The sequence below is a fragment of the Tenrec ecaudatus genome, chromosome 5 (genome assembly GCF_050624435.1).
Source record: "Tenrec ecaudatus isolate mTenEca1 chromosome 5, mTenEca1.hap1, whole genome shotgun sequence".
Lineage (NCBI taxonomy): Eukaryota > Metazoa > Chordata > Mammalia > Afrosoricida > Tenrecidae > Tenrec > Tenrec ecaudatus.
In genome coordinates, this window is record NC_134534.1 from 80,801,566 (window position 1) to 80,826,483 (window position 24,918).

At 39.5% G+C, this 24,918-nt stretch overlaps 1 protein-coding gene and 1 pseudogene across 4 annotated transcripts in view; one reads left to right on the forward strand and one right to left on the reverse strand.

Annotated features, from left to right (window-relative positions):
- The window catches only part of PCMTD1 (protein-L-isoaspartate (D-aspartate) O-methyltransferase domain containing 1), a 108,598-nt gene that overhangs the window by 37,326 nt on the left and 46,354 nt on the right, over positions 1-24,918 (reverse strand). For 3 of the 4 annotated variants that reach the window (XM_075549658.1, XM_075549654.1, XM_075549655.1), the window contains one exon: positions 10,703-11,129. The exons of the other annotated variant lie outside the window; for it this stretch is intronic. In XM_075549658.1, the coding sequence (XP_075405773.1) occupies positions 10,703-11,009 (307 nt within the window). In that variant the 5' untranslated portion in view covers positions 11,010-11,129. The remainder of the gene's footprint in view (positions 1-10,702; positions 11,130-24,918) is intronic. 4 annotated transcript variants of the gene reach the window in all.
- Positions 23,092-23,364, forward strand: LOC142448808 (metallothionein-2A pseudogene; annotated as a pseudogene).

The following is a 24,918-nucleotide window of genomic DNA, read 5'->3' on the forward strand; positions in this document are numbered from 1 at the left end:
CTCATATAATTGGTTACTTGACTGGTAAGATTAGAACTATGTTTTCAATATTGACTGTGTATTAGAATAATAACCCCAGAACATTTCTCTTTTCTTTTAAAAGTGGATTAAGTTTAAAAGCCTATTAAAATCTATGTTGATTTAAACTTTCAATGCTTAGGTCCCACCTCAAACAAGTGAGGAGAGTCTCTAGGGGTGTGTCTCATGATCTGCATACAGTCTCTAGGACTATGTTGGAGGCTCTACAGGCAATCCAAACTTAACCAAATCTTCTAATTTTTGCAAACCCCATCTATTTGAGATTTTTAAGTTCCCTTTGGTAAACTAGTATCAGGAATTAGGAAGAGTAAGTAAGATGATATAAAACTAAATATTTACCACAAGGAGGAGGAGGTGAATTTTATTTATATGTGTGTGTGTGTGTGTACAAACTAGTAAAATCAAGTGACATATTATTAGTTATTTCGTTTTTAGAAAGTTGGCTTTGGGAAGAATTTTAAGTAACTTTAAAAGTAGTCAAGTAAAGTCACAAATGAAAAGTAGACAGCAATGGGTTTCTTTCCTTCCCTAAATATCCTGTATAAAGTATCTTTGATGTTACAGACAAAGAAAACCACTGAAAAGTAAATGAACGGGGAAAAAGGAATCAGCAAGAGGTTAGGTATTCACTAGATAATAAAAAGAATCTAATCTATTGTCTCTTAATAAAATTTATTATACTTATCGTTTATACTCGTGTATAAACCGAGTTTTTCAGCACAAAAAAATGTGCTGAAAAATGGGTTCGGCTTATACATGGGTCAGTGGTCCCCCAGGGAGGTGTAACATCTCGCTGCCCCGCCCCCTCAAGGTAACACAAGGAGCGCCCGTTATCTCACAGCTGACTGCGTTTCTCTGCTGTTCATTCAAAGCCCTGCTGACACTGCAGGGCTTAGAATGTTTGTTTGCTCACATCTAACCAATCAGAGCTGTCCTGTGACATATATCTTTGAATAAGCCTTTTAAAGACCGTGTACGAAGGATGTGGCATGAATGGACTAACAAAAGGAGGAAATCTCATGAAGTCTGACATAGTTAATAGCAAAGTGGGTTCGAGATGCATGGGAAGACATTCCAGAAGACATGGTGCGACGTGCCTTCCAGAAATGTAGTATTAGTAATGCTATGGATGGCAGTGAAGACTGCACTGTGTGTGAAAATGACAGCAGTGATGGTGATGACGGCGATCTCAGTGAGGACAGCGTCTATGATGACTTCACACCAGCTGGAGCTCTGCATTGGGATAAGGATGATGATGAGGAATCCAGTTTTGAAAGATTTTAACTCTTTACATTTTAGCTTGGTTGCTGATTGAGCTCAGGGAATAGTACTCTTAAGGTATCATTGTTGATACCTTATTGTTTTTGTTGAACCTATTTCCCACTTACGGTGCTGGTTTACTAATGTTAAATCACTTGCCCTTTTATTTCATTTTATTTAAAATAAATATTTAAATACATTACCTCACTGAAGTCTCAATTTTTAGTAATTTTATTTTCATTTGTTTTGATTATTGAAACTCACCAATAGCTTCTGCATTTTCCACCCTAGGCTTATACCTGAGTCGATCAGCTTTTCTGGTTTTCCAGGTAATAATTAGGTACCTCAGGTTATACTTGGGTTGGCTTATATTCGAGTATATATGGTAATTATCTATGGCTCAAGAAGACATAGCTAGCTAGATAAACCGAAGATTGGAGGATTATTTTTCCCCACTCTGTAGGCTTAGGAAAAGAGACTGAGCATTTAAGAGAACCCAATTCTAGTCTTTCAGACTCCTCCTTTACAGTTACATGACCGAGTTTCACACAGTTTGTGGGGAAAAATGTAACCATGGGATAATGGAAGGTCTCTGTGACCTTTCTGAAGTCCTCTCTTGACAATCCTATTCTCTTCCATTATATCTCAATCTGGGAAAAAGTTCAAACAAGGTCTTCAAATGCTGGTGTGAACAGTTGCAAAGATATAGGACCCAAGACATAAAGTAATTAGGTGTCTAAGTATCAAGAACTGATATCATAATCAATTGATTTACCTATTTCCAACAAACTGACTGATAATATTCAAACAAAATGTAACCAGACCAACTTTCGAATTACGTCTGACTCTACACTGGGACATTAAAATAGAGTACCAAAATAGTTTCTAACAAAGCAAGTTCAATAAACTAAGAAAATGTTTTCAACTTTGTAACAGAGAATAGTATTTTAAAAGCTAATTTAAAATCTCAGATCTATAAGGATCATCTGTGAGTAAATTGGGGCAAACTTAAGGCCCTATTGCAAGGGCATATACATGCTACCAAATATAACAAAGGAAGCACACACAATAAAAGACAAAATAGATAACTGACGTCTACTAAAAAAAAGGCACCACATCAAATGACTTCATCAGAAGAGTATAAAGAAAGCTCCTGAACTGGGAAAACATCTGTAGCCACAACCCAATGGGCAAAACACGAATTGCTAAAAACTATACATTTCTGCAACACTTCAATAAGATAAAACATGCAATCCAATTTAAAAATGGACAAGACCTGGACACTTCATCAAAGATGACACACAATGGCTAACCAATGAAAAGGTGCTCATGACAAGGAAAAAAAGAAAAAGCGCTCATTCTCAGTCACTAGCCACCCAGGAAATGCCTATCAAAATAACAATGAAAGATCACTTTATACCCACAATACCCTAATTCAAAATCAAACAAACACACAAACAAAATGCTGGCTAGGGTGTGGAGATTGGAACACTTGTATACTGCTGGTGAGCTTTACAAACACATATAACCATTGTTTAGAGCAGCGGTTCTCAACCTTCCAAATGCCGCGACCTTTTAATACAGTTCCTTGTGTTGTGATGACCCCCCAACCATAAAATGATTTTCATTGCTACTTCTTAGCTGTAATTTTGTTACTATTATGAATCGGGCAACCCTGTACAAGGGTTTTCGACACCCAAAGGGGTTGCGAACCACAGGTTGAGAACTGCTGGTTTAGAGCAATATGACACAACCTAAAACAACTGGCAATAGAAATCCCATATGGCCCAGCAGCATCTCTGTTGGGTATACAAGGGGGTAAACCTCTCCCCCTGAAAAAAAACAGAAAAAGCTACACCTAGCGAAGCTTTCATAGTACACATTTTCCCCCAGTTAGTGAGCACCTAGCAACTCACTCTTTTGAGTTAGTGCACCCAGTGGCGTAGCCTGGGAAGATTCTCTAATCATAGGGAATTTTTTCATAAAATTTCGCTTGAACCTCATTTTTTGTGATGGTCATTTTTTGTGTGGCTGTGAAATTTTGCTTCTGCTTGAGAAAAATGTGGCAGAAAATGTCATGATGTTGAATACAGCTTACAAAAACAGCGCTATGGAAAAAACTCAAATGTACAAGTGTTTTTCTCATTTCAAAAAGGGTGAAATGTCAGTTGATGACCTTTTTCTGGGCATCCGTCAACTTCTCAAAACAAACAAAAATGTCCACGTGCAGTACATTTTGAGTTTAGTGTGCCAGTTTGGGGTAAAAGAGCAGCATGACTCTCTTGCCCACACACCTTACTCACCTGACCCCACTCAGTGTGACTTCTTTTTGTTTCTGCAAATGCAGAAGGACCTGAAAGACAGCGATTTGACAACTAAGAAAGAGGTGGTTATAAAAAAAAACAAAAACGAGGGAGGAGCTGTCAGCCATCCAAACAGATGAGTTTGAAAAATATTTCCAAGACTGGAATTGCAGATTTGACAAACATATTAAGTGTAATGGAAAGTATTTTCAAAGTGACAAGGTTTTGTAAAAAAAATTTTAATACACAGCTTTAAAAAAAATCTGTTTTTTAAGGGGAACTCCCTCATGTAATAACCACTGAGACCTTACCTAGGCGGGAGTCAGTTTTCTGATGCTGTGAGAAGACCAATCAGTTCCTTCCAACTAACATTATTCTACAGTCACCATATATCAAGAGACACTTCTAAAAGGGGGAGCAGTGAACTTTAATGGAAATCCAAGTCCAATGGTAGAGGGAGGAAGTTCTGTCTTTAAGAAGGTGGTTATACTGCTGTTGGTGGGTAAACTAGCTGGGATGACCTCTCACTTATACAGACACATAGGGGAGAGTAAGCCTGGGATTATCTTCCTAAATGGGCACTTTTGACCTAGTTTCTACCAGCCCTAGGTGACACAAGCCATGTGCTAATGTCCACCAAAACTTTCCATCCGTCTTTTTTGAGGTGCACAGCATTCTTCATAGGCCACACCAAAATAATGCAATTTGGAAACCCGACTATGCAAACTGGTTTTTACCTTACACTGATGTGCAGCAGATATAAGGAATCGAACTATTCCTTGGACTTAAGGCTGAAATGCCCTAGTGTGAGAACCAGATGACTGCTCTAGCAAGGTTACAGAGCTAGAGGCGGTTGCACTTTGCTTCAGATCTTTTCCTTTGAAGATGCCCAGGAAAGGCAGGTCGGGATTACCATACAATTGCTAGTCACTGTTTCTTTACTTTTTCAGGACACATCTCCGTCTAGCAGGCATGGTTCTGCCTTTGTTTTGAACATTAATGAAAATTCTGCTCTATCTACAACCCTCATTATTTGTGTAGTGTCTAATCACTTGAGTATTTGAACTGGATAGGTCAACAATCCATGCATTTTGATTTTAAAAACCTATTCTATAAACATAGATTTTCCTTTTATGAGCAGTATTTGAAATCCTTGAGATAATTTATGTTCCTCAATAAAAGGATAATGAACTACGTATATATATATATATATAAATCATAGCTACATGAATGTATTTTGTGCTCATGCTTAACCATAGCCCTAATATATTAATAAATAGTCCTTCCTTATAACATACACATACTGAATATTTGCCATCATGAAGAGATCACTGAAAATATGGGTGCTATAAGAAAGTGTGATAATGGTATCAGATGGTGCCTGGATAGCAGAAAGAATAGCATTTAGGGACTTAAAGGTGTGTCTTAAAACAAGCAGTCATCTAAGTGACACTAAACTAAGTCAATAACATACAAAGATACCAGCTTGGGTGATACAAGGATTAAAAATAATAAAATACAAGACAGAAGTGGAGAATAGTAGTAATGATTTTATGTATGATTTTTAAATCTTAGGTCAATATGAAATTTTTAAAAAGCTGGTTTAAGTATTTCAAATCCTCATCTAAATTATTTTTAATGGAAGCCATTTACCTGAAATCATTCTTATCAACTCTTTTGTCCTCATGCATACTTATTTGTGAAATATGGGAGACTGAGGCCAGCATGTTCAATGATCCCTGCAAGTACTCAATAAATACTATGAGGCAAACAAATAACAGCCAATTAAGATAAATGACACACTACTTCAGATTATGAAGGGCACGTACAACCTCAAAGGCAGAATGTGTCTTACATTGTTGTGTCCTCTCCACAGTTGGCAGTTTCTGAGATAATTCTCTCTGATCAAATAATAAAAAATGTAAATATAGCTACAATTCCAAAGGTTTCTATTCAAAGATGTAGGCAGATGGCATGAAAAGCACAACAAATATGTATGTATTTAATTTTAAAATAAAGCATACTGACAATAAAATAATAAGCATAAGAAGAGGTAACAACATCCCCCCAAAAATATGGAGAAAAGCCCAGCAGAGCTTTCATAATACGCATCCCCGCCCCCCCCCCCCCCCCCCACTAGGAGGGCATCTAATAGCAACTCCCTCTGAGTTAGTGAACACAGTAGCATTGCCTGGGAAGGTTCTCTCTGGTCACAGAGAATTATTTCATAAAAGCAAGTTCGCTTTACCTCATTTTAGAGGATGGCTGATTTAAGAGAACAGCATGTGACTGTGCAATTTTGTTTCCTGCTTGGGGAAAAATGCTGCAGAAACTGTTGTGAACACAGCTTACACCACTCAAGTGTATGAGTGGTTTTCTCATTTCACAAAAGATAAAATGTCAACTGATGACAAACCTTTTTGTGGATGTCCATAAACTTCTCAAACAGACAAAAAGCTCAACAAAATGTGAGCACGTGTGCTCGAAGACCATTGGCAGACCATTGAAGAGAAGGCAAAGTTATCTGAACTATCTTGGAGCTCAGTTCAATGAATTTTAATGGAAGATTTGGGAACGCCAATGGTTGCTGCAAACTTTGTGCTTCACCAGGAAAAGAGCATCAACTGGAAACATGCTGTGCTTTGATACAACAGTTTCACAGTGACACCTAGACCTTTTTCCCAAGGTCATTAAAGGTGACAGGACATGGTACTAGTCTTATGACCCTGAAAGCAAACATCAAGCAAGACATCACCAGCACCTCACCCCTAAAAATCTTATCAAGTGAAATCATAGATCAAGATGACGCTCATTTGTTTTGGGACGTGAGGGGGATAGTACATTTGTAGTTTGCTGCACCAGTCTGAATTTAAAGGTTCTGAAAAGACTGCATAACAGTGTGCGATAAAAAACATCTGATTTGTGGTAGATGGGGGATTGGTTTTGCCATCACGACAATGCACCTGCTCATGTAGCCATTTCAGTGCACCAGCTTTTGGCAAAAAACAGCATGTTTATCTTGCCTCATTCATCTTATTCCAATGACCTTGCTCCATGCAACTTCTTTTTGTTTCCATGAACACAGAGGAACATAAAAGGACAGTGATTTGATGATGTAGAAGAGGTGAAGAAAAATGAGGCATGTGCTGTCAGCCATCCAAACAGATGAGCTTGAAAAATGTTTCCAAATCTGACAAATGTGCTAAGTATAATGGAGAGTACTTTGAAGGTGGTTAAGGTTGTTTTGTAAAAAGATTTAAATACATTTAAAACATCAATTTAGGGTAATGTATGTATCACCATGGAATGGGAGTACTCTCACAAGAAAATTTTAGACTCCATTCAAAATACCTATTAATTTGAGTTGGCTATGGATTTCTAAATTACAGTACATAGTATCCTTGCTACCTAAAAACCTCTTGTGACTTCAATCAATAACCATTCCTATTTATAGTGAATGTCACACAATGAATCAGTTATCTATGGCTGGATCTATTTATGTTATTCCTGAAATGGAAATGCAACCTCGAAAGAGGTAGAAAATGGAAAGCTTTCAAGTATGTATGCTGCTTCATACTACTGGGTGTTTGAGGAAAAACAAACACACAGACTGAAATTCAAATTTCTGACTTGGGTAATTTGAATATCCATTTTTCAAAGGAAACATAAGAATGGCTAATGAGCACATGTATACATACTCAATTATCACTAGTCCTTCCCCAAAGCAAACCCATCGTCACTGAGATGATTCAACCACATCGTGTACCCTTAAGGCAGAGCAGAAACCCGTAAGGTTCCAAAAGTATAATCTTTATTGAAACAGACGTCTCTTGAGAAGCAGCTGGCAGGTTTAAAATGCCAACTTCTAAGCTAGTAGATATGCTCTTGACCACCAATGGCCAGGGCTCCTTTGACATACATTAAAACCTCACCAAAAAAAAATCCAGTCACAGTTGATTCCAAATCACACCAACTTTACATAGAGTTCTCAAGACTATAACTCTTTAAAAGAGCAGACAGCCTGATCTTCCTGCTGCAGAGCAGCTGGGAGGTTTAAACTGCCAATCTTTTGTTTAGAAACACACTGTCTTACAGACCTCGGTGCCATCAGATCTCCTTAGCGAGATCGCTTCACACAGTTAAAATGACTGTTAAATACAGAAAGGTACAATATATACACACACAGGGAAAATAATGTCAATGAGGATTTGGAGAAATTGAAATCTCATGCATTATTTGCAATTAAACAGTACAGCAACTTCTGAAAACAATTTGATAATTTTAAAAATATAAATTAGCCATTACAACCAAACTCACCACCATCAGGTTGATGCCAACTCCTATCAACCTTATAGGGCAGGGTAGAACTGCCCTTGGATTTTCTGAGACTGCAACTCTTGATGAGAGTGGAAAGCCCCATCTCTCTCTCAAAGAGCAGCTGGTAGTTTCAAAACGCTGACCTTGCAAATTAGCAGACCAATGAGTAACCACTAAGCCACCAGGGCTCCAAATTAGCCACACTACCCAGCAATTCTACTACTGGGAATTCACCAAGAGAAATAAAACACGATGTCCACACAAAGACTTGTAAGCGAATGTTTATAGCAGCAATATTCATCATAGCAAAAAGTGGAAACAATTCAAATGCTCAACAACTAGGAAATTGACAAAATGTATATATCCATACAACAGAGTATTATTTAGTATTAAAAAATAACAAACTAGTAATACATTCTAAATACATCAAGGATCAAGCTCAAAACATTATTCCAACCTGCTGAGAAAAGTTCTTAGTGAAAAGGATAGGCATCAATCATATTTAAATGTAATCATCTAAATTTCTCTTCACTAATAAAAATTAATAATCATTGCCATTTTCAAGAAGTTACTATGTAACAAAAGCAGAACCAACTATGGACTGAAAGAGGACTGCATGTGTATGTCTACGTACACACGTGAAATATCACAAATTCTATGCCTAAAAGAATAAAGGGCTACTAATGTACAGGAATGGGGAATGTCGAGCCTGAAAATGCCTTAAGAAGTTAAACTTGATGATAAATTCTCCAAACTGGGATCATTTCGAGAATAAAAAGGGATACCATGAATTCTGATGCTAGGGCAATAGGGATAAATCAGGACTGTCTCAGCAAAGTGGGGCACAGGGTCACCCTGCAAGACGGTATGCCATTTCTCTATTAAAACCCTTCATATGTACCACTTAGGACAAATGTTAAATCCTAGCCTATGTTTGTATCTTGAGGGGATACTTGAATGATAGCACATGGATTGTCTTATGTTGTCCTCTCTTCCCACCTCACTTTCACTCCACTAGGAGGCAAATTCAAGCGCAAGAGTCAATGTTATGGGCCTCACTGCTCTATCTTAATATTTGACACACACTCAAAAACAAAAAACAAAATCCTAAAACACAACAGTATTTTATTCCAACTCATGATACCTTTATTGCTCTTAGATGCTGCTGCAGCATTTCCAACTCACAGCTACAAAACACTGCCTATCTTGCCTCAGTCTCACAATGGTTATGGTTGAGCCCTTTGTTGTAGCCACTGCGTCACACCATCCATCTCCTTGATAGGCTTACTCTTTGTTTGTGGACACTCTACCAAGCATGATGCCCTTTTCCACGGACTATTCTCTCTTGCTCTCTAGTCTCTATAGGGCAGAGTAAGACTAACTCACAGGGGTTCTAAGGCTGTTATTTTCAGAGTAGCAGACTGCCACAGTTTTAGCAATCTGTAGGGTCAAAGGCTGACATTTCATTAGCAGATGAGATCTTAACCACTGTGCCACCAAGTCTCCGTTGATACAGTCTCAAAAAAAGGAAACTAAACTCACAGCCATAACGCCAAGGCTGACTTATAGTGACTCTGTAGTGGTTATGTGTGGGGCTGCACTTTGAAACCACCAGCAGCTCTGCAGGAGAAAGACTGACCTTTCTACTCCTGTAAACAGTTACAGTTCCGGAAACCCACAGGGGATCACTATGAGTCAGTATTGACTCAATGGCAGAGAGCTTTTTGGATATGACAGGATAGAACAGCACCTGGGAGTTCCAAAGACTATAACTTTATGGGAGTAGAAAGCCCTATCTTCCTCCCTCTAAGGGGCTGGTGGATTTGAACTACTGACCTTGAAGTTAGAAGCTCATCACATAACCAGTATGCTACCAGGGCGCCCGGTGGTACACATTAGCACTCAGTAAATATGGTAGATTAACTGATAAAACAGCATAATAAAATCCATGGTATTCATTCTCCACTCAGCATCATGTCTTGTAGCAGATTTCCTTCCACCTACCTGCAACCACTCACATCCCCTCTGTTCCCAGATATCATCCCCTTGCTATCAGGCCTTAGTTGAGTTATTTGAAGCTCTCTGTGCTCAGTTTAACCTATGTAATAGAAGTAATAGTAGTATACATGTTCAAGGATTATTAGGAAGAATAACTCGACGTTGTGTTTCAAACCATGTAGTGGGTGACATCCAATAAGCTCCATGAGGTCAGAGACCTTTGTCCCTGCTTGCTGCCCAGCTCCTTGAACAATGCCTGATAGGGCAGATAATCGATAAATACACTAACTGTTTAGTGAAGCTGCTCTGCTCTCTTCCTTGTAATTTTCTCCCTGTTCTTTGCCCCACCAACACTACACTCTGATTTTACCATACACCCATCTCTCCAACAAAGAACCAGCACAATCCTCTTATTTAAAATGAGTCATTGTGAACTATCGAACTTTCTAGCGAGCAGTCAGAACATTTTTTCTGAAACAGATTATGTAACAGTTCTGAGCTGCCTGCCTATCAGCTAGCTGTGCAAATAGAGATAATAACTGAAGATCAAAGAACAGTTCTAAGAGCTGCTGTAAGTTTCGAATGATCTGCAGGACCTAAGTATTACTACCAAAATGAGGGCTGGGACGAGAAGAGTATTACCTTGTGTTTCCACATTTAAGAAAGATTACTGTTGTGAACACACACACTTGAAGATATACAAAGCGATATACCCTATAAATCATATACAGAAATATAAACCGCTAAAACTACTTGAAAATAAAATTTTACAAAAATAAAATTACCTAAAATCAAGCCCACCATTGTACTTAAATATCCGGTTCCACTTCCCAGGTTAAGAAAAGACAATCCTGGTTGAAGTTGCAATGCTTCCATAACTTCAGAATAAATGCATGGGGCTGATAAGTGAATGTTGCCATGCTTCCAGGCCAAGTCTTTGTAAGCATTGTCTCTGTAGCCTTCCAAATAGTAATCTCCGCGGTCAATAGCTCTGAAGGCTTGTTCCACTCTTTCCGTGCGGATATACTGAGCTTCTTTTAAGTTATCGATTAAGTCATCATTATCTTCTCCAGCACTCACAGCTCCCCCCATTACTGCATTCAAATCAAATCATAAATTACAAATAAAATAAAATAACAAGAAATGGCTTCAACAATGATGTGACTTGTTTTCCTCTCAATAATGCACTTGATGTCCAAAAATACATTAATCCTGGAAGGAAAGAATAAAAACAAAGATGTTTAATTTGGGGGGAAAAATTAATTCTAGTACATTAAATATGCAGTAGTCATTACGATTAGCTACCAGTATTCAAGGGCATAGGCTGTGTCACGTATTGTGCTAAAGAAAATCAAACATTCCCAAGCCCACTGCAACAGAGTGGCATTATATTCAGTTCCTTCCTTAAGTATGAGGGGACTTCAAAAAGTTCATGGGAAAATTCCATCAGCTTTTCACTACATTTCCCACTTTAATGGAAACCTCCACATATATTATGTTATCCAATTCTTATAACAACCCTGTGAAGTTGCCCAACTAGCATCCTCTATGAGAGCTCAATACCGGCAATTTCAGTACTTACTACTACTTACACAACTTAAGCTTTATTAAACTTTATCTTCTCTTCTCAGTTGGAAAAACTGAGGTACATAGAAGTCTTCTAGTTCATTATCATAGCCATTAACCACATATGACTAGTTAAGGCTTAAAATGGATAACAAATAAAATTTTAAATTAGCTGTTTAGGTTTGTCGCTAAGTGCTTAACCACTGCACTGGGCTCCTAGCCACATTTCCAAAACTACCTAGCTACACGTAGTAGCAGGTATCATGTCATAACATGGGAGGTCTCACAGTACTTTGACTCAGTAACTAAGCCATGTAGATTGCTTTATAATAATCTTAGTTTAATATGTATGAGTTATATGATGGATTAAAATTCCTGAAGTGTAATATCCACTTACAATTCCAAATGCACTACATAAATTCAAATTGTTCAGATGACGGATAATATACCCAAACACTGAACACAAAATGTAAAAGCACAGCCACGTGTTAGTATAAGCACTGCAATGTTTGTCACACACACACACACACAGTATGTACTTCTCAAACTCCTCAAGCTCACCATCTTCCTATGCAAACAGAAGCACAATGCAAATAAATTAAACAGCAATTTCAAGCCTCGGTTATCAAGTAGTTTTCAACTCAGCAACTCTAGAGAACTGACCCCATGGGTTCCCAAGGCTGCAAATTTTTGTGGAAGCATTAAGTTTCAACTTCCTTCTGTGGAGTGGTAGGTGGTTTCAAACGGCTAACCTTTCCCTTATAACAGCCCAAGCAGTACCCACTATTAGAGCTCGATACCAGCAATTTCAATACTGAGTACTAACTACACAACTTAAGTGTTACATTAACACTTAAATGTTCCAACTTTAAAATCAGGATGGAAAGAAAGTGAGACATGAAATACCAATGACCAAAAACAAGTTGGGGAACTACCCCAAACAAGGCTGGCTTTAGAAGATATATCAGAGGCTCAAGCACTTTTAGGTGTCCCCCAGTCCCGTCACTGCTGCCCACATGCTATACTAGGCAGTAGCCTCACCAGAGACAGTCACATCATTTTTGTCTTTGCCTCAGTCACCATTTCCTCTGAATTTCCTTAAAAAGTTTCTGAATAGAGGAAATATTATAAACACACAACAGTGAAGTTGTGCTAAAGATGGAAGAAAACATGGGTACACTTACTGGGCAATAGTCTATCCTCTTCAGTCTACCAACTGCCTAAAATTTTACAAGACAAATCCTTACTACACAAGTAACTATGATAAATATACATTATGACTTAGAAATAGTATTTCCTTCATATACACTCTAGAGTTTAAGAAGAAACGGAGTTTGTGACCTAACAAGCCCATATCCTTAGAAAGAAAGGTAAGTTGATGAATCAAATTAACAAAAATGATCACCATTTGTTAATTGACACTACCAAACTTTCTCCGTTCATTACACAATTAAAGAGTAAAATACACCTCTGAGAAAGGCATTAACATATCCATACCTAGGTGAGAAAACATCTGTAAAGCAATGGAGGGCTCCCAGGCTGAAGTCAACTATGACAGGAGCCTAGAGGACCTCAAAGAAGAAGATTAGATATAGAAATCAAGAATGCACAAACTATGTAATATTTTAAAAAACAGAACTTGAGGTGGAAGATCAGCTAGTAAGAAAGCAAAGGGAGCTTTTTGAGAAATTATACAAAGCTGAGCATGCAAGGAAATTTCATCCTATAAAACAGTAATTTTCTGATTTTTTATTAACCTAGACCAGTGGTTCTCAAGTTCCTCATGTTGTGGTGACCCCCCCAAACATAAAATGATTTTCACTGCTACTTCATAACTGTAATTTTGCTTCCGTTATGAATCAGGCGACCCCTGTTGACAGGGTCGTTCAACACGTGACTCACAGGCTGAGTGCCGCTGACCTGCGTAGACCCTGTTGAGAATCTGAACAATGTACAGATCCTCCTATCACTATCAGAAGGAGCACTGATGATGCACTGATTACGAGTTGGGCAGCTACAGCGAGGCAGACAGCTCAAATCCACCACCAGCGGGAGAAGTGACAGGGTTCCTACTCCCATAAAGAGGTACAGCCTCGGAAAACTCACGGGGCAATTCTCCCCCACCTTGGAGGGTCGCTATGAGTCAGTATCCACTCAATAGCAGTTAGTTGTTATTTTAAATGACTACTAAAAAATATTAACAACTGGGCAATTTCAGAAGGCTCCTGAGACCCTAGAGATGTACAAGTCTACACTGATTAAATATCAACTATTGCATGTAAACACAGTGACCCTATGAGTCTCAAGCAACTTGATGGCAGTGAGTTTGGGTTTTTACTGCAAATAAGAGAAAGCCAGATATTTTAGCAGTCAGTGATTTTAACAGTGAAAGGAAAATTACAATTTGATCTTGGAAGTACATCCTATGTGGCATAATCTGTGTACAGAAAGACCCATTTCAAAGCTACTCTAGTAGATCCCCAAACCTGGTACACAGGAAGATAGAAAAAGATCGCACTGTCAGGAAAGGGTAGTGAATAACAGTATCAGAGAGATCTTCGCTCAACGCCAAGAATATCCATAAGATATTTACTTGTGTTTTACTGACTATAACAAGGCATTTGACTTTGTGGAACACAACAAACTATAAACTTCAGAACGGGAATTCCAGGACATTTCACGGTATTCATGAGAAACTTTTACATGGGTCAAGAGGCAGTTGGGGCACAGAACAAGAGAATACTACGTGGTTAAAAGCAGGAAAGGCATGTGTCAGGGTTGTATCCTTTGAACATACTTATTCAGTCCATTTCCTGAGCAATACTCAGAGAAGCTGGATTATAGGAAGAATGTAGCATCAGGATTGGAGGAAGACTTAATAAAAACCTGTGATATGCAGATGACACCTACTTTTTAAAAAACCATTTTCTCTAGCCAAATCTAGAAGCCTAATATCCTACCACTTAAATGCACCTTCAGCACCCTAAATTTAGCACATTGGGGCTGTGACCTAATCATTTTTTAAATCATTTTCTTGGGGGCTCATACAACGCTTATCACAATCCACATATACATCCATTGTGTCAAGCACATTTATACATTTGTTGTCATCATCTTTCTCAAAAACATTTTCTTTCTACTTGAGCTTTTGGTAGACATGATCATAATTTTTATGTGTAACTGGAGAGCTTACTATTTAAAGACCAGAATTTCTGTATTGGATATTTTAATAATTCAACAAAAAACCTTACTTTAAAATATTTTACATCATGTTTTAGAAAGCAAATAATATTTAAAATGTCAGTATAGAGTTAAGTCATGAAAATATCATTTAACTTTGAAATAGTCCCATCTCAATCATGGAAAATACCAAATACAAGTCAAGAGACTCAACTTCGGGTCTCTGCTCCCTTGAAAACCTAACTTAACTGCATGGCTCTGAGTAACTCTCCAGAACTTGATACCGTCACCTGTTCAAAGCAGCAGCTAAATTCCAAGATGTTTCCCAGAAGAGCCCTCGTAGCACAGTGGTTACCTATTAGACTGTGGTATGCAAGGTCAACATATTAAGACCAGCAGTCAATCTGAAAGAGAGAGACAAGGCTTTCTACTCCTATAAACAAGTCTCAGAAACTCACAGGAGTGGTTCTACCATGTCCTATAGGGTCACTTTTTTGAGTCAGCATCAAATCAATGGCAGTGAGTTTGGTTTTGAAAGGTTCCCCAGAGGATCTTATTCCTTGCTACTGTATTTACATGAGGCTCAGGGTGTTACTAGATATAAGTCAAGCAAGCTCCAGCACACTGTTAGGTTGGCCCCATCTTTTATTGCCCACTCTCATCATTTTTTCAACAACAGAGAAGAAATCAATGTAGGGTGTTTAAGTTCTACATTAAAATGATAGTATAACAGTAATCTGATGGAAAGAAGAAAGTAAAAGGCAGGAGAGACTGGTAGAATAATGAACCAAACAGCTTAAATAATCACGTCTGTTTGAGAAGTAGTAGTTACCACAGTCCTCTAACCTTTTCACTCCTTGGCTAAACTGTGTGTCTGGGGTGTGTGTGGAGGATGGGGGTGGGTGGGGTGAGTGGGGGGTGCACGCACGAGCTGTGTAGAGTGTGTCTAAGGTACATTGACATATGCACACCTGAAGTATTTGAGAAGTGTTCCAAAAATTGCTTTCTGTTCTTTTAAAATTTAGGTTTAAGCCTTAAACATATTTGGCTTCAAAAAAAGCTCACTATTACGGTGACTTTTGGGCATGTTAGGAATGTTTTGTGGAGGGTAAGAACTGACTAGTCAAAGGAAACAGAATGTGGGAAGAGAACAAAGTGAATTCCCTCCTAGGAACTGCTGGCAAGCAGCCACTTCTTCCTTGCTGCTCTTTTTTTGGCTGAGATGAGGATGAAATTCACCCAGAGTTTAGGAGAGAGGCAAGTTAAGTCTAGTGATCTTGAGAGGACAACACTGAAGACCACAAAGAAAAGGAAGTTTCTTATGCATTCAAAGATCCTTTGATGGGCATGATGGAACAAGGTTGCTCTGGGTTTAGCACTATAGTGGAAAATATTTTTCTCAATGATGAGGATGATAACTACAATAATATATTGCTGCTCTTTTTTTGGCTGAGATGAGGATGAAATTCACCCAGAGTTTAGGAGAGAGGCAAGTTAAGTCTAGTGATCTTGAGGGGACAACACTGAAGACCACAAAGAAAAGGAAGTTTCTTATGCATTCAAAGATCCTTTGATGGGCATGATGGAACAAGGTTGCTCTGGGTTTAGCACTATAGTGGAAAATATTTTTCTCAATGATGAGGATGATAACTACAATAATATATAAATATAGAGCTATGAAAGAAGGGCAGGGAAGGAACGGGCAACGACAAGGAAAGGATAAGTTGTCACTGACGTCTATGATACAAGACGGAGGAAAATGTGTCACATTTGTTTCACAGCTGTATCCCCAGAAGGCAGAACAGTGACTGGCATAGTCGGTGCCTGACATATACTTGAAGCATAAATGAAAAAATGATCAATAATGAGATTTCAGGAATTTAAAAGATTCTTATGTAAAACTAATCCCATCAGTGAATGGAAGGCTCTAGTTCTGCGGGTCACGACCCTTTTTTGGGTTGAGTGACCCTTTCACAGGAGTCGCCCGATTCATAACAGTAGCCAACATTACAGTTATGAAGTAGAAACTAAAACAATTTTATGGTTAGGAGTCCTTACAACATGAGGAACTGTATTAAAGGGATATGGCCTTAGGAAGGTTGAGAACCACTGTTCTAGTTGTTGAGGAATTCTCATCTTGCATGGTAATAACAACAAAGTCAATCTTAAACTGATTTTTTAAGGTTTCTCTATTAAATTTTTAAAAGTTGCCAAGGGTAGTAATATATAAACTTCAGTTATTCACTTTTAATAAAACAATGAAAAATAAGAGCAATTTCCAAAGTACCTACCACAACATAGGCACTGGGCTTTTATGCCTCACCACATCTGTAATAAAGTATTTACTTACAGCTCTTCCCACTATTTCTCTCTAACTCCCATTAAATGATTGGTGGAACAATGCAAACAAGGTATAGAGGACTCTAACTCAGGGAATGATCAGTTTTGTCATTCCCTTGGGTATTAAGAGAGCCAGCTCAGAAGCAGGACAAGATTTCTGTGACTGCCAACGGAGAAGAGCTACGAGCAGAGAACGTACAAGAACACTGACTAAAGTGGTAGGAGCAGTAAAGGAGCTGTGACCCTGAAACCATAAGGCAACAAAGCAGAGTAGCAGGCAGCCTTCCTGGACCACAGAAGCCAAAGGAATGTGTGACTGAGAGGCTGAGGACAAGAAAAATACTTGGTTGCTGACTGAGCGGAGGTGCTGCTGTGAACCAGACAGTATCCTTCATGGTTTCTGATCCTGACTTGTTGTAATCTGTATTGCCTGTGTATCGTCTGTAGCCACTCCAAGAGATTATCAAACCCAGCAGACAGAGAGCTTGTGGAAGGAATAATTAGTGTCAGAATAGAGTGAATTAGGATGGAAAGTAGAGGCCTGTCTGATCTGTGACTTATGGCAATTGGCCTCAGGCTGCTGTGGAGATGTATGAAGGGGTATACCCCCAAAACCCCACCCCTCAAAGAAAAAAAACACAAAAATAAAAAAACCCCTGCTGGGCCGAGTTTGTAGTATGTATTTTTCTGGCTAGGCAAGCATCTAGCAACTCTGAGTTAGTGCACTAGTGGGGTTGCCTGAGAAGGTTCTCTCTGGTCACCGGGAATTTTTTTTGTAAAAGAAGTTTCACATGATTCTCATTTTGGGGGATGGCTGACTTAAGAGAATTGTGAAATTGCGTTTCCTGCTCCGGAGAGATGCTGAAGAAACTGTCATGTTGAACACAGCTTATAAGAACAATGTAAGAGTGGTTTGCTCGTTTCAAAAATGTGAAATATCTATTGATGACAATCCTCTTTCTGGACCCCATCAACTTACTGATCGGACGAAAATGTTGACAAAATTAGAGTGCTTGAGCTTGAAAACTGATGAAGGACCACTGAAGAGATGGCGAAGTAATCTGGACTAACTTGGAGGTCAGTGAATTTTAAGGGAAGATTTTGGAATGGGAAGAGTAGCTGCAAAATTTACGCCTCAGTTTCTGACTGACCAGCAAAAAAGAGTGAGAACTGGAAATGTGCTGTGCTTGGAAAGAACAGCTCCAACGTGACCCAGATTTTCCTTAAAAGTCATTCCTGGTGATGAGAGGTGGAAGACACCCTTATCATCTTACCCCAAAAAGCCTGTCAAGTTAAATCAAAGATTAAGACAGTACTCATTTATATTTTGATGTGAGGGGGATAGTGCATTTGGAGTTTGTCCATAGGTCACACTGTTAATCAAGCTTTCTATTTAGGAGTTCTGAAAAAATTGTACATAGTGTGCAATAAAAGTGGCCTGATTTATGGCAGATGGGACTGGTTTTGCCACCATGACATTCACCTGCTTGTGCAGCCATCTCAGTCCACCAGTTTTTATCAAAAAAGAGCATGCCTCTCCTGCCCCATGCACCTTACAGATCTGATCTCGCTGCATGCAACTCTTTTTTTCCGTGAAGAGGCGATTTGTTGCCTTAGAAGAGGTGAAGAAAAATGAGGGAGGTGCTGTCAGGCATCCAAACAGATGAGCTTGAAAAATATTTCCAAGAGTGAAATAACAGATTTGACACATGTATTAAGTGTAATGAAGAGTACACTTTGAAGGTGATATGGTTGTATTTAAAAAAATTTTTTTAAATACATTTCTTAAAAAGAAAATTCCAAGGTTCCCAGAAGATGGCGACAGTGACACATACCAGAGGGACTCCGCAGAATTCAGTACAGGAGAGTTTCTTAGAGGGAAATTCAACACTGCTGGACCACAGGAGCATCATAAAGGCAAGTAGGCACAGAACAACAGGGTTTTAAGGGCTGGGGGCTTTTGGCCTACCTCAGTGAAAGCCAGATGGGGCTTGACCGTGGCCCCGCCACTGTCTGTAACGGAGATGGGACCATTTGGAGCCCGTGAGGGAGCTTGGTCTCCACACAGTGATGGTTTGCCGCCGTCTACCTCGGGGCAGGGACTAGACCTTTGTGGCTCCACGGGAAGGGATCAGGGTTCAGCTACATTGTTGGTTTTGTTTGCATCTCTTCTCTCTGTTCCCAAACAGTCTTGGAGGGCTGGGGAGGGGCTTTTTCTCAACAGGGCCACAACTTGTGGCCACCACCTTTGGGCAGGGACTAAACCCTTGCAGCTCCACTGGCGGGGATCAGGATTCAACTACATTGTTGCTATTGTTAACCCCCCACACAGGATCAGGGGGCTTACTTTTTACTTATATTTTCTCCTCTTTGTCTCTTTCCTGTTATCTCACGATCCACTGTTGACCTCCAGACCACTTCCCTTAGCCTAGGGAATTTATGCCTGTGCCACAACCAGCTAGGTGATGTCTACCCTGTGTAGCTAGCCTGAGTCTAGGGTAAGCCCTGCTGACCTCCACAGCACTGCCCAACCTCTAGGGAATTCCTGCCTGTGTGTCTAGGACCCAAAGGCAGCTCAACCAACACTCATCAACATTTCAAGCTGCTGCAGGAACCTCTGCCCAACCACAGTAACACCAAAACAGGCAACCCACCAGCCTTTTAGGGCCCTCCCCTGAGAGGGAAACCACAGGAGGATAAAGGGAGTAGGTTAATTCCATAGCGAAATTAGCTGTAGGCAGTTCAAAGCATTCCTGCAAATCTCCCAGACAGAGTCAGTGCTCTTCAACTGCCTGTAAAATGATCCGTCTCCTCAAACAGCGCCATCAGACCCAACGACCTCAACGGAAAAAAAAAAAACAGGACAAACAAAAGACAATGGCAGAAGATAGCCCGAACATAACAACATGAATGGAAAAAGCAGACATTGAGTTGCCAAAGAAAGAAATTTTCAGAATGCTGCATGGTATCATATAGGATATGAGGGAAAAAATACAAAAAAAGGATGAAATGATAGAGGAGATAAAGGCCATACACCAAAGGGAAATACAGGAGCTTAGGAAGGAGATAACGAAAACCAGTAGCAGAAACACGGACCACGAAAAACAACTGCAGAAAGCAGAGACTCGCATCAGTGACTTGGAGAACAGCCAAGCAGACTTTAACAAACGCGAACAAAAAATCTAATAAGATCATCAAAGGAGTTGAAAAAACTTAAGAGCTTTATCTGATGCTATGAGGTGAAACAACATTAGAATAATTTTCTTACTGGAGGAAGACACACAAAGAAGTCATCTGCAACAACAGTAAGGGAATTCATGGAGGAAAACTTCCCCAGTTAATGAATGAAAACCAGGCAACCATTCAGGAGGCTGAAAGAACACCAGCTACACTGAATCTGAAGAAGTCACCAAGGCAGATAATAGTTAAAACTATCCAACTTTGCAAGAGAGCAGCAGGGAAAAACAAGCAATCACATATAAAGATTCCCATATAAGAATAATATCAGACTTTTCAGCAGAAACTATGAAGAAGAGGAGAGTGGAGTAACATATTCCAAAAATAGAAGGAAAACAACACAAACCCAAGAATATTCTACCCAACCAAATTATTGCCCAAGATAGAGAAGTAAGAGTCTTCCCAGACAAAGAAAAACTCAAAGAATACGTTAGAAGAAACCCAGCCCTACAAAAAATGGTTGCACACCCACCAAGTTAAAATAAGAGACTGGCCCATAGAACAACTTCACCCAGAGGGCAACAAAGAGAAAACAAACCCCAAGATAGCACTGGCTAAACTATTAAGAAAGTAGGAAAACACCCAACACACAAGGTATAAGATGACATCAGAGTCGGAAGATGGAGATGATAACCCTGAATATCAAGGGCCTGAACTCAGGCATTAAAAGACTGAGACTAGCAGACTGGCTTAGAAAACACAACCCATCAATCTGCTGCCTACAGGAGACACAGCTCAAGGCTACAGACCAAAATAGACTGAGAATCAAATACTGGAGAAAGGAATATAAAGCAAACAACAATTCAAAAACAGCAGTGGATGCAATCAGAGTCTCGGATAAAATTGACCTCAAAGTGCAAACCATAAAGAGAGATAAGGAGGGACACTATATAATGCTCATGGGAATGGTACACAAAGAACCAGTAAGCATTGTAAACATATTCCCCAAATGAGAGACATGCTGAATATGTCAACCAAACACTCCAAAAGATGAAAAAAGAAATCAGAGCCTCAACAATTATAGTGGGTGACTTCAATACACCGCTCTCTGAGAAAGATAGATCACAGGAAAAGAAACTCAACAAGGAGGCTAGAGATCTAAACATTAGAGTTAGACAATTTGACCTGATATTTAGAGATTTTCATCCAAATACAAAATTAATTCACATTCTTCTCAAGACCACATGGCACATATTCGAAGATAGACAACATGCTGGGCCATAAGGCGAATCTACAGAAATTTAAGCATACTGGTATTATACAAATCTCGTTCTCTGACCACTGTGCCATAAGGCTGGAAATCAAACAAAGGAAGACGATGAAACCCAGAACAAACAATTGCAGGATGAATAGCTCTACTGCAAAAGGAGTGCGTACTGGCACAGATTAGAGATCAAATTAGGAAATTTCAAGAAACCAATGAAAATAAACGCACAACATACCAAAACTTATGGGACACAGCAAAGGCAGTCATCAGAGGAAGTTTCATCACAACACATGCACACCTGAGAAAGGAAGAGAGACGTATGATTGATATGCTGGCACAAAATTTACAACTAGAGCAGAGTCAGCAGGACAATCCTATTAGTAGAAAAAGAGAAGAAATTATAAAAATCAGGGTTGAAATTCAGGAGAAGGGAAATAAGAAAACTAAGGAAAAAAATTAATGCTGCTAAAAGTTGGTTCCTTGAAAGGATAGAGAATCGACAGACAGCTGGCAAACGTAACCAAAAAAGGAGGGGAAATTTTCAATAGCAAGAATAAGGGATGGATAAACAAGCGCCCATCTACCTGAGAAGCATCAAAGCCCACATGTAAGATGCTATCAAAATACATAGCATGTGGGGTCTTAAAGGCTTGAAGATAAACAAGTGGCCATGTAGCTGAGAAGCATCAAAGCCCACATGGAAGAAGGACACCAGCCTGCCTGATGACAAAGTGCAGAAGGGTCCAGTTATCAGACATCAAAGTACTAAAAATCTTATCAATGGGTAGAGACCTCCCTGATACAATCAATGAAGACAAACGTGTGCATAAGCACATGCGGTGAACAAAACTGATGGTGCCCAGCTATCAAAAGATATAGCATCTGGTCTCTTAAAGGCTTGAGGATAAACAAGTGGGCATCTAGGTCAGAAGCAACAAAGCCCACATGGAAGAAACACACCAGCCTGTGTGACCTCAAGCTGTCAAAGGTATCAGGTATCAAGCATCAATGAACAAAAAAGCACATCACTGAAAATGTGGGTGAGTGCAGAGTGAAGACTCAAGGCCCATTGGTAGCCAACTGGACACCCTTTACTGAAGGGTTGTGGGGAAGAGATGAGCCAGTCAGGATGCAGGGTAGCAACGATGAAACATATAACTTTCCTCTGGTTCTTAAATGCTTGCTTTCCCCCACTATCATGATCCCAATTCTCCCTTAAAAATCTGGCTAGACCAGAGGATGTACACAGGTACATATAGCAACTGGAAACACAGGGAATCCAGGACAGATGACTCTTCCAGGACCAGTGGTGAAAGTGACAATGCCTTGAGAATGGAAAGAATGTGGGGTAGAAAGGGAGAACTGATTACAAAAATCTATGTATAGCCTCCTTCCTAAGGGATGAACAGCAGAGAAGAAAGCGGGGGAAGATGTCAGACAGTGTAATATATGACAAAATAATAATTCATGAATTATGAAGAATTCATGAGGTAGTGGGCAGGGTGTGGGAAAATGAGCATCAGATATTAAGGGCTTAAGTAGAAGGCAAATGTTTTGAGAATGATGATGGCAACAAATGTACATATGTTCTTGGCACAATGGATGGATGTATGGATTGTGATAAGAATTGTACAAGCGAAGCCTTCCACCTTCCAGCATCCTTTCACACTTGACCTGGGACCGCCAGCCTCGTCTCCTCCAAATGGACCCCAACTGCTCCTGCGCCACCGGTGGCTCCTGTGGCTGCTCTGAGTCCTGCAGGTGCAAAGACTGCAGATGCACGTCCTGCAAGAAGAGCTGCTGCTCCTGCTGCCCTGTGGGCTGTGCCAAGTGTGCCCAGGGCTGCATCTGCAAAGGGGCATCGGACAAGTGCAGCTGCTGCCATTGATAAGACAACCGATATGAATGTACTGGCCTGTCCAAAACCAGAGATTCTCCCTCAGATGAACCTGACCTCTTTTCTACCTCCTTTTTATTTGTACAAAATATATGAAAGATGATGATAAAAAAAAAATTGTACAAGCCCCCAATAAAGTGATTTTTAAAATATCATGAAAAAAAAGAATAAGGGATGTAAGAGGAGACATTACAACAGACCCTAATGAAATAAAAAGGATAATTACAAAGTACTACAAACGATTGTACTCCGATGAATTCAACAATTTGGAAGACATGGACAAATTCTTAGAAAAACAATCCCTCCCTAGACTATCCTCAATGAACATCAAGAATCCCAACAGACCCATAGCAATAGAAGAAATAGAAAAGGTTATCAAGGGATTACCAACAAAATATCCCCTGGACCAGATGGCTTCACTGGAGAATTCTACCAAGCATTTAGGGAAAACCTAACACCAACCCTACACACACTCTTCCAAAACACAAAAAAAGACGGCAAACTCCCAAACTCCTTCTATGAAGCTAGTATAACTATGATACCAAAACCAGGCAAGGGTCCCACAAGAATAGAGAACTACAGACAAATATCTCTAATGAACATTGATGCAAAAATCCTTAACAAAACACTATCCAACAAAATACAAAAGCATATAAAACAAACAATTCACCATGACCAAGTGAGATTCATACCAGGGATGTAGGGATGGTTCAACATACAAAAGACCATTAATATTACTCATCTTATTGACATGAAAAACTGTAAGAACCACATGATAATATTGATGGATGCAGAAAAAGCATTCGACAACATCCAACACCAATTCCTGTTTAAGCCACTTGAGAAGATAGGAATGGAAGGAAAATTCCTCACGACAATACATGCTACATATGAAAAACCAACAGCCAAGGTGGTAGTCAATAGAGAAAAGACTAACACAATCCTACTGAAAAAGGGGACCAGACAAGGATGCCCAGTGTCCCCACTTTTATTTAAATTCTTGCTGGAGGTTTTAGCTAACAGCATAAGGCAAAGAGAAGACATCAAAGGTATTCGTCTGGGGAAGAAAGAGGTGAAACTATGGTTATTTACAGATGACATGATTTTAGACATGGAAAATCCCAAAGGCTCCACAACGGGAGTACTGAAAGCAATAGAGGAGCTTGGCAGAGTGGCAGGATACAAGATCAACAAACAGAAGGCCATCGGACTGTTACACACATCAGATAAGACCACAGAAGAGGAGATCAAAAAGATGGTACCCTTCACAATAGCCAAGCACAAATTGAAATATCTAGGGAGCTACCTGACTAAAACAAAGATCTATACGGGGAATACAGAACACTATTATAAAAATCCAAGAGCAACTTCAACAACTGCAAGACTATCCCATACTCGTGGATTGAGAAACTCAATATAGTCAAGATGTCAGTCCTGCCAAAGGCTTTATATAAAGTTAATGCAATCCCAATACAATTACCCTCATCTTTTTTCAAAGAAACGGAAAAACTGAATACCAACTTCATATGGAGAGGGAAGAAGCACAGAATTAGCAGAGAACGCCTAAAGAAGGA